General features: G+C 53.7%; 1 protein-coding gene across 1 annotated transcript; it reads right to left on the bottom strand.

Moving 5' to 3' along the window:
• Nucleotides 1-1,771: 1,771 nt before the first annotated feature.
• CCM_04463 (Copper fist DNA binding domain protein) lies at nt 1,772-3,303 on the bottom strand (the record flags this gene model as incomplete). Its single annotated transcript, XM_006669611.1, has 3 exons — nt 1,772-2,796; nt 2,874-3,032; nt 3,228-3,303. The coding sequence occupies 3 exons, from the start codon at nt 3,301-3,303 to the stop codon at nt 1,772-1,774; spliced, it is 1,260 nt and encodes a 419-aa protein (XP_006669674.1).
• Between the last annotated feature and the right edge of the window lie 7,709 nt (nt 3,304-11,012).

Genomic DNA, 11,012 nt, shown 5'->3' with positions numbered 1-11,012 from the left:
AGACCGCGCCAGCCTGTTTTCCATCCTGTTTCGTTTGCGCCGCTCCTCTCTTGCCATCCTTTCATGCTATAGAGGCTGGGGGCCGGGAACAGGCCCTCGTCGCGTACATGTAGTTTATTTTTGTTGCCGCCTGTTTCAATAGATTCTCACAGATATTTCACATTTTTTGTACAGAAAAAAAACCCCCGGAATACATCTCGTCAGAAACACGGCACTTGTTCATGCTTCCCCGGCATAATTATGTCTCAAAACCAAGTTGGCGTTGGCCACTGAAGAAACCCGCCGGGCGCTAGCCCAGGTTCCTTCTCCGCCGTGTTTTCCCCCCTCGACCCCGCGTTTGCCCGCAATGCCAGGTGGGGGATATTTTTTTTTGGGCCGACTAAACCGATCGATTCCGTCCCGTTCAGCAGTGACCTCTCGAAACGTCCTTTTTGGATGCAACCGTCTTGGTACCACGACAAGGTTGATTTTTCTTACAATAATGAAGAATAAAACGAGTCGTTTCTTCCTCTGATGATGACTGAGCTACTGCCAACACAGCCCAGTTGGCCCGATGGCGTAGTGGCTTAGACATGGAGGCGGTACATGCGACCATCATCACATTGGCATCGTGCCCCGACTTCTTCCTTGACAGCCCCCGCATGCGTGCCAATGCGTGCCTATGCGTGCCTACTGTGTCAAGGACAGGCCCAAGCCTCACCGGCGATGAACGGGGCCGTCACGTATGCCAAGGGAAAAAATAGCAGCACATGCCTAGCCTGTCATGTCAGTCTGCCTCAATCTATTGGTAGACAACCTCAGTTCATGCGTGAATGTGTGTGTGTCTATCAAACGCTCTGGAAGCGTCTATATAGTGTATTTCGAGTCAAAAGGCATCTCTAAAAATATTTTTTTTGCGCCCCGTCTCTTATTCTTCTTGTTGCCCAATCCCAAGGGGTATATGCTGTGTCTTTCTTTCGCCGACAAGTATTTTCAAACCTCAAATCAAACAACCTCAGAAAACACCAGAGAAAAAAATAGCAGGCACCACAAGAAAGTGATTCTAACCAGATCTGTCTATCGTAGAAAAAAGAAACAAGTAAACGCCATCGAAATAAGTGTATCCCATCTTTTTCAAGCCACTGTGCAAGGGTTGGGAGATTGCCTCCGAACGCTGCCGTGTTTGGACCATGACCCAGACCTTGCAATGGCATTTGATAGACAGCTTTTTCTAAGTTTTGCAGCCGTGCCGAACGCCCCCCGTAACCCATTTTTAAAACCCCTGCCCAACCTCTTTACGCTTCATGCGCATCAGATTCTATAGTGCAAAGCAAAACCCCCCCAAAAAGGAAAAAAAAAAGGTATGTGCAGGACGAGCATTGCAGAACGCAGCACTCGAGGGGAAGGAGGCAAAGAAAAAAGTACAAAGTAGCTAAGACGATCTCGCCTAGAACAACTCTGCATAAAACGTAGCGACAGCAACAAAGAGATCCAAGCGCTTTGATACGTTTCCTTCCCTCATCGTGCCTCGTGCCTCATGCCTCATGAGCTCGTTAAAAACGTGCCAGAACAAAAGCAAAGCGAATGTAGCCACCATACAACAGATTTCCAAAATGTATCCCAAGTGGTCCTTCTAGAGATTCTCGTGTATCCCTTGTGAAACGCCTGTAGCGGAAAAGAAAGAAAGAAAGAAAAAAAAAAGGCCCCGACGCCGTATCCCGTAACCCAGTGCAAGCAAAAACGAAATCACAAAAGAAACCCAACCATGGCCCTGCAGACCGTCAAAAAACGACTACATTTGCCAAAAGTTGTTTGCCGTCGCGGCGCCCAGCGGGTCTGGACTATCGTCCACAGTGGCGATGCCGTCATTGTAGTTGGGCATCCAGAATGCGGGGTCCTCCTCAACGAGAGACACGCCAGAGCCAGCCATGGCAGCTGTTTCGGCGTTCTTGTAGAAGCTGTCGTAGTCGATGCTGGTCAGATCAGCAGCACCGGCCGTCATGACATTGTGCCGCAGAAAGCCGTTGCCACCGAAACTGTCCATGTCGTCGCCGCCTGGCATACAGTCTTCCACCTCGGAAACGTCGCCCGACGTGGACGTGGTGTTGGCGAGGTTGGGAAGCTGCTCAGAGCCGGTTCCAAACTCGAAAAGTCCGTTGAAGCTACGGCTACCAGTCTGGCTGTAGCTGGAAGGAGCAAAGTTCTCGGCACGACCGTCGGTAAACTCGTAATGGCTCCAATCGACAGAGGCAGCCGAGAGGCCGGCACTGTACATGGGGCCATCCTGGTCAAAGCCAGAGCCAAAGAGGTCAAAGGAGCTGTTGTTGACGTACGCGGCATTGTCGATCCTAGAGAGATCCAGAGGAGGCAGGTTGGCCGGTCCGAATTGGAAACTAGAAGCAGACATCAGGGGAGATGCTGTTTCTGACTTGACGCGGCGTTCGCGGCCGACGACGCCCTTGGGGGTATTGGGGTTGTGAGTGAAGCTTAGGCCCTCGACACCAGCTCCGAGGCTACTGGCACTGTTGGTCGAGTTGACGCGGTTGAGCTGGTAAGGGTTGCACTTTTGAGCAGCACGGTTGTGCTTGGCCATGGGCTTGTGGTGTCCGTTCTCGTCAAAGGAGAGGCCGCCATCGGCGTGGATGGTATTGGCACGACGTCTAGGCCGGAAGGGCGGCTTGGGACGAGCGGCGGCGAGCGCAATAGCGTGCATGTCGGTTGATTCCTGTTCCGAGTCGGATTCGGGGACCGTGTCGAGACTGGGCTCCTTCTTGAGGGCACAGGTGCAGCGACCGCCGTGGTTGCAGCAGCACGTCTCTTGAGCGAGGGAGAAGAGGGCCTGTTAGGACTCGCGGGACTTGCAAGACACGGTCGGGAGGTTCAATAGGGCTCACCAGTGTGTCCTTCGACGGTAGGCTGCAGATGAGTGCACTTGCTCGTCTTCTCACCACAGTCACACTTGATGTGGGCAGCGCGCGACTTGCGCATGGAGCGGCAGTGGGCGCATTGGGAGACGGGGCGGCCCTTTTTGTTGATGTGCTGAAGAGGGCGATCTGCATGCGACAAGAGGCAGTTAGCAAAAAGCTTGAGAGCCGGAACGAGGCAAAGACGGGTTCAAGGGATTTGTCGAGCGGACGAGGCCATCGCGGTGCGCTGTTATGGGCGCGGGCGGGCAGTAGGCGTGGGGTTTGGGAACCGTCGCTGCACGGGTGGGCTGGTAGGGGGCGTGGGAGCGCTGAAAGACTTACCCGAGTGCTGGCAGTTGCTGACACGGTGCCCGCGCACACATGCCTCGCAAGCGTACTTTTCGCCGTCAACTATCATTGCGAAGTTTGTAGATGTCTGCGGAAGGCAGATGCGAGGCAGGAACCCAGGCGACGGAAGGAAGGAAAGCAATAGGAATGTAAGGAAGAGGATGGTAGGGTTTTTCTCGGGAAGAATAAGAGAAAGTAAAAGCTTCGGTGGAGGAAGAGGATGGGGAGTCAGTCTTGGTGAGTGGATGTGGGTGGTCACTGGCGTGTGGCCCGGCGGCGGCGACGGCAGGAGGTAGACAAGCAGACAAGCAGACAAGACAAGCAGAGACGACAAGACGGTGGGTTCAGACAGAGAGAGTTGGTGCGGCCAGTTCGGGGCTCACGCGGAGGGAGTAGCAAGTATTTAGGTACCTGCACCTTGGCAAGTTGGTACCACGGGTCGGTGGTTGCCTTGGGCCGGGTGCTATGTACTGGAAGGTAATACCAGTGGTAGCAGCTTGGCTAGTACCTGACGTCTGGGTGCATATGTGTAGGTGACGCAAGTACCGCCGATGGAGCCCAGTTGGTGATGGTATGAAGGAATACCCGCTAATACACTGCGAGGACGAGCGTGTCAGAGACCAAGAGGTCAGAGTGGCGGGCGGGTCGGATGAGCAGTGCGCCCCAGTCTCCAGTCCAGTCTCCCAGTCTCGTCTCCAGAGCAGGGTCCGTTTGTGCGGGTTCCAGGCTTCCAGCTCGACGGCAGACAAGAGGCCCAGATGGCAGAGGGGGGAGCCGGGCGTGCGAGGTAGGTTTGGTGGCTCTCAAAGCAACAAGGTAACTAGTAGACGGGCGGTCGGTCGGTGGAGGGGCGGTGCAAGAAATGTTTGTTACCAAAAAAAGGAAAAGAAGGAGAATATCAAGACAGAAAGAGGTGGGCGATGGCACAGGTTTTGTTGCGCTGATGATGAGACAGAGGTTGCACTCATCAAGCCTGGCTGTTGCAGTGGTGGCAGACAGGCATAGGTACACAGGATTACAGGATTCGACGCAGCCACTGAGCCGAAGCCATGCAGGCAAAGTGCCAGCCAGCTCACCTATTTCTGCCAGCTGCCTACTTGGTACCTTGTCTGCGGAAATCCAAGTTGCTGAGGCCCTCGTAGCAAGCTAACTAGTCAGTTTACAAGGTATTAACTAGCGAACAGGTTGAGCATGAACTTCAGAATCGAAATAGAATCTCCACTTGGAACTTGTCAACAAATTGCAGCCTTGTAACTACCTACCTTATTGACCGAGCATGAATAAGCCCGACGCCGCACCGCAAAGTGCCAATTACTACCGCTTTCAACAAGTGTCAAAAAGTGCTCCTAAAAAAGTCTCTTACGATGAACAAAGAAGGCCGCACTGGTACTCGGGCTTTCCAGCGACGCAGCGCTCACACACAGGCACGGGTTGGCGTTGGACAGTTGGACTCGCCCAAACGTTAACCCACTATAATACCTTGGTACCTCTTAATACAAAGAGGGTAGCCATTGGCGTTTGGGGGGTGGTGTGGAGGGCGTGTGCTGGCCTGGACAGGGCAGTTACGGGCTTGCAGCGGGTGAACGTATCAGTGGGCGTGTTAGTGGGTTTGGTCTCCCTCGTGAGTATCCCCCAAGCCCCAGTGGGAGGTGGAGGGGCTGACAGGGACGAGAAAATGGGGAACAGCGCCGTCCAGGTCCAGCAGGTTCACTAAACTAACCAGAACAAATTTCACAAGGTAAATATGATATTGCTCCTGATGATGCTTATGATGTGGGATGTGGGATGGCCCTCTCCATGGGTTCGACACGAGCTGCGGCAGGTACCTACCTCTACGTTCCTTGTAGAAGCTAGTCAGTCCAGAGCGCAGATGTCCGGGGGTCTTTAAACAGCAAAGCACTCTTGCTTTCCCCATATTCTGGACAAACTACATTTCGTATTTTTTTCAATGGTTTTTTGCCCTGCTGCCCCGAGTTCAAGTAACTATGTACACCACTCAACCCCTCTCAGCTCCGCCTCATCCACGATGAAAAAAAAAAGCACCCAATTGCCAGCCTTCACGAGAGAGGGCTACGGTGGGCCACTTTCCAGCGCAAGCCCCCGGTGGAGCCTTTCTACTGGACGGTACGATTCTAGTCGAGTGCCTGACGTCTGCCTCAGGCCTGCAACGTTGAGGCCTGTACCGCTTTCCCCCACTGCCTCACACTTTTACAAACTCTTGCACGATGCAAGCCATCGTGCGGTGCTTCTGCAATGGCACTAGCGCCAACTCGAACTTCAGAGAACCCCTGCAACCGAACTTGCCAGTGTTCAGCCTCAGCTTACACAGTATGGCCCAAGAAAAACAAATTTGCATCCGTGGCTGAACTCGTCGTCGCGACGACTGAGCGGCTCCGTGGATGTCATGCTGGTGCACCTTCCTGCGAGTCTGTCGGCAACGTACAAACCGAAATGGCCCTCAGGGTCCATGGTATTTGAGCACAACAGCTTCGAGTGTTGTAATCTTGACGACGACAATTAGATTATCCTTTGAACCGGGTTCTATGACGGCTTCAAGCAGCACCTAGTTATCCGGGCTATCCTCATCAGCGCTGCGGCGCCGCCCACGTCTTTGCAGTCACTTCAACCTTTTTCCCTAACTAACTAGTCTCGCCGCCCGCCTACTTCGCCTGCCCACCACCAATTGCCGGCGCCCCTCGATGGCGAAAGCGCCCGACGCCGGATCGGAACATCGCTCGGTAGCGGGCGGTACGATGGGCGAGAGCGGCCTGGCTCGGCCTTCTTCCTGTCCTGCAGAGCCACAGACTGGTACTTTTAGGGACCCGGCCAGCAGCAGCTCATGCGAGTTGTGTTCTCGATTTATTAGCAGCCTTCCTCTACTCCGGCCTGGTACAACCGCTTGACCACGTACTACTCCAAAGAGAACACAAGTCTTGTCAAGTTGGGCCATGTTTTCTGCACCCAAGAAAGCAGCATGGCCATCACACCCAACCACTGGCGTCCTCGTCCCGTCCTGGTGGCCCAAAAAATCCGGCCCGCCAATGTCGTCAACGTGCAGCTCTCGACTGGCTTAATACGGGCGCTCTCCGGCTCCTCTTCCATGGCACTGTCATTGCGAATTGTAAAACCTACTGGTTCCAAAAGCCACGGCTAATAATCAGCCCGCCCGTAAACGGAAACTCGAAGAGAAGGGCAACGCTTGGAATACTTGGTGGCAAGCAGTCGGCATCCGAAAGAAGACAGCAAAAACACCCGTCATGATGGTCTGCATGCCATACGTCGCAGCAAAGAACCCAAACGTGTTTGTGAATCTATTTCCAGCCTGTCTCCGTTACATGCTGCAGGCTGCTTCTTTCCCTACCGCTCCGACGGAGCCCAGCAGTGGACTGACTGCATCTCTGGCAGACATACGCACAAGACACACACACATGCTCCAAGCCAGGGTCTTGTCCCCCCAGCGCCATACATTTGGCAGTTGCGAATAGTGACCAGTCAATGCATGATGAATAAAAATAGTACTCGATTTGCGTCTCTTCAACTCATGCCCGCTGCTACCCTTCTTCACCCTGGCCACCCGCCCAGCAAGGTCACATCCACGCCCCTAGCGCTAACAAGGCAGGCACAGCACTTGAACTCATCGTGCAAGCAGTGGAGAGGCTTTGCTCAATGGAAGTGAGGGACAGGGGTCCAGTAACCTGGGGCTCTGTGAAATGGCCTGGTGGAGAGCTCTCCTAGCTTGGCTCGGTGGCTGGATGCATGATGCTTGGAGGTGTCTCTTTTTTTTCTGCGACATGGGCTTGCTCGCTAACCAGAAACACCACCATCCATCGGCGATACCCACTAACAGCAAACCGCCTGTACTGTTCTGAAAGGGCCAAAACGACCATGGAATGGTTGAGTGGCTCTCGTTCTGGTGTGAGTGGATGCTGTTGGCTCTTGAATTCGTCACCTTGCTAACTAGACGTATTGTATGTACACTCTCATCAAAGTGCTAACAAGAAAGAGAAACGAAAAGAGCCCCCGTCCTGGCGGCCTTGTGTCGCCCTCGCCGTTGTCTTTTGGCGGGACGGATACTGTTTGCTCGTGTCTCTTGATTCAATCCCTGCTGGGCGCCCTTTCCATGGGGAGAAGCCAAGATGCTTAATTCGCGAAATTCCCGACTCCGCAATTGCCAAACCTTTTTTCCCTGCAGCTCCATTCCCATCACGTTGCCCTCTCGCTTCCCCAGCCGCCATCGTGAACTTACTCGTGAAGCGGATGCTTTAATTGCTTTGACGTTTCGGGCTTGGCTGACTCTTCTGCTGGCGATTTGGCTGTCCGGCCGAGTGTTACAACAAGGACCAGGCTCCTTCGTCCTCCCCTCGATTCACCTGTTGCGCACCGCATTTCCTCGATCCGACCGCCCACTTACAATGCATTCCCGCGCAACAGACAACTCAACTGCCAGTCCGTCTGTGCAGCCTCTGAAAATAAGGCTAAAAAAAAGTAAACTATATCATGAGAGGGATATTGATTAACTATGACCAACTCTTCTTTTGATCTGAGTAAGTCCTGCCTCGAAATCTGACTACGCTTTTCTGTTTCGATCTATGCTTTTCGACTTGGTGCCGATTGTTGTCCTGTTGTCACCGCAATCGCCTGCCACCCCAACAAAAGCCCCAACAGTCCGTAACGTGGCTCGTTGCAACTTGGATAATTGCTAGACGGCTGGAGTCTGTCTTCCATTGTTGACGCTGTTTCGCACCTGGAGGCATTACTCAAGGGCCACGGCAGAAGACGCCCATGGCTGGAGTCCTCACCTTGCTATACTACCTACGTCATTGCTGCATCTTGGGCGCGTAGCGAAAAGATGCATAGGATTGGTGGCTGGCCACGCACGAGAGCGCCTCACACCCCGCCAGGCTATCGGCTTTGCCCTGGTAGAAGCGCCAGCCTTCTCTGGTTGGCCTCTCTGTATATTATATCGCACAGCATGACGGCGGCGGCGGCGGCACCACATGCCGTACAACACTGAATCATGCAGCTCGACAGACAGATGCAGGCGACGTGTATGATTTCTTTGCTCCTCCCGAGTCTGTGTTTCGCTACCAATCTCCTCTGAAAGGTTCTACCCCGATCATCCCTGGTTCACGAGACTCTGGCCTCCGCCTGCCCTGCAACCCGAATCTTGCAATTCGACCATCGTTGTGAGCCACCCACCGAGCACGCAATCCCTCTTGGCGGCGGTGGCCGGCCAGTGAGGTCCGCCGCCTTTCGCCCTCGTCGCCAACCGCCGCGTGCGACTTCCTACGTACTCCTCCAAACCAGAACTCGGCCATCTCCCCCGCCATCCACGACTCACGAGCATCGCTAGTGATGGGTACTGCCATACTAGCAAGTAGAAAGTCGCTATTCGGAACCAGCCCGGCGCCATACGCCGATGGCGGCAAAGCAGTCAGAGAAGTAAAATACAGACAACAGTTTCTCGCCATCTTTGCTAAGCCCAACTGACTAGACAGCGAGTCTTCTCTGTAATTAATAGGTACGGCCCAGTTTCGGTTCGTACCCAGACAATGCTCCACTGACCACAGTTACATGCCCATTGATGTTGCAGAGACGGAAAATACCAATATCCACAGTAGTTCAACGTTGCCCGTTCTCAAACCAAACAGGGGATGAATAACTATACCAGCATGACACAAGACTGTTCATGGCACCACAGCGCCGATGTTACAATGGCCCCGGAGAGAGAAGTCTCTGGTGGCTCTGCAGACGTGCGCATCTTTCATCTGGTGGCTTTTGGGTATGCGACTCGTAGCCAGGATTCTGTCACCTCCATCAGTCCGGCGCTGGCTGACTGGACACTCCCCGCGCAATAGGACCCTGTGAAACTGCATTTATGCGCCAAGGCCGTCATCGTCAATTTCCTTTTGAAAGGGGCTGCCAAGTACTCCGTACTGTGAAATGAAATCCCCTTTAGTACTGGCATACCTCGGAATAATGTCACGGGTTGAGCCGACGTCTGCACCGGGCAAGCCGTTGTTTCTCCGTTAGCATTTTTCTGGTCTGAAGACGAAGGAAACTGCCACGAATCTCACTGCGCGCCAAGCGTGCGTCCGAGACAAGTGTGCAAACTGAGTCCTTGTGTCACTGCAGGATCGACTATAACTGTCGATATACAGGGAGGCGACACCGGGAACCCTGGCTAGCGTAGCCCAGTGTGGCTTTCTTCACTGCGCAGAACAGGTAAGCCTTCCCCCAAAACTCATCCATCCAGCTCAGCAAGCACAAGCAGGACTGGTTTGATTCTCGTCTGCCACCACTAGCTCAGTGCAGTGTTGAGGACATGGCGCTGAATGAATTTTTGGCCACTGATGCTGGGTGCTGAAAAGGAGTCACAAAAGAAACTCTCACTTTGGAGAAGGCCGGGTATAGTATTAGCCAGCTCATCGTTCTGTCATGGCAAGAGTCATGAGTAATAAGACATCCCGGGATAAAACATGGAGACCCTGGCAGGTAGTTACTTTGTCAAGAAGCCCTTTGGGCAGTTGGGACGGACACGCATCGATGGATGGTCTTGGCAATATGGATGGCATCGTTCAGACCTAGGGCTGGACGTGTATGATCTTCGCCTGCCACCCTCCTTGTCGGAGACTGGACGTGAAAAGAAGAGCCATGGCAGGATTAGTTATGTGTCCCATACGCGAATCGCAGGATGCAAAAGCGCTTTTCATGGACCCTGCGGACGATTCGGAACTGCGATGCTGACAGCACCACGAGCTTGGCTGCAGCTTTGATGTGTCTTATTGCAGCTCTACGTTACGGGTTTGAGATGGCATACCTAACTAGTGAGCAGACCCCTCGATTGCTGACATGCATGTGCCCTGACCTTACAGGTAGTCATCAACGAGGCCTCCTTCATAAGCGTATTATAACCTTTACAAAGCGTGCTGCGCTGCACCCGAACAAGCACCTGGTCGAGCGTGCATGGAACCCATGTTCACGCTGAGGCGAGGCCCGTTTCCTGGTGACGTTTCCGATGCCAGACGGCGCCCCCGCCTAGGGGTTTCGGGCCTTTGACTTTTCGGAATGAATGGAAAGAAAAAACGTGGGAGATGTTTCAAAGGCGACTTCTGTTGTGCGGACTGGCCGCGACCTTACTAACTAATGCTTGTCTGTCGTGTGCGCTTTGGACGGGACGGCATGAACCTGGGCTGGGCTGGGCTGAAGAATTGCAAATCCCCAAACACAGCGGGCGGCACATCCAACTCTGGCCCAGTGAGAACAAGTCGCTAAATGAGCAGTCTGTCTTGGCTCACAAGCAAAAGAAAACCACGGTCGCTACTACCCGTTCTGATGCAGACAAATCAAAGCCAGCTAACCTAACCGATCATGCCGGCCCGAGGCTAGGGCGGCAGAGGCGCTAGCGTGTGGCATTAATGAAGTATTCTGTCCATACACGGGATAGTCAGGGAGGCTCTCTCAAACCAGCAACTGGACGCGTCGCTGCAAGTATTTTTGTCATGTGTTTTCCCGTCAGCCGGCCCATCTTGGGCAGCTAACAGTAAGCTCGGTTCCAGAAGGCATTCTTTTCCCTTGTCCAGCCGCCCATTCACCAGCTACCCCGTGCCACACGAGGTTGAAGCATGTGTCGAATCGCTGCTGCTCGGGTCATTGCGGAAACTGCAGCCACATTGCAAAGCTAGTTCGTTCTTGTACGCAGGACGTCAGATATCCTCCTGGAGCTTATGCGCATGGCGTTACTCGGCGGCGACCAAGGCACACCCCGGATCGTTTCTC

This window comes from Cordyceps militaris (genome assembly GCF_000225605.1).
Source record: "Cordyceps militaris CM01 unplaced genomic scaffold CCM_S00003, whole genome shotgun sequence".
In the NCBI taxonomy this organism is placed as follows: domain Eukaryota; kingdom Fungi; phylum Ascomycota; class Sordariomycetes; order Hypocreales; family Cordycipitaceae; genus Cordyceps; species Cordyceps militaris.
This window is presented reverse-complemented; position numbering and strand designations above follow the sequence as displayed.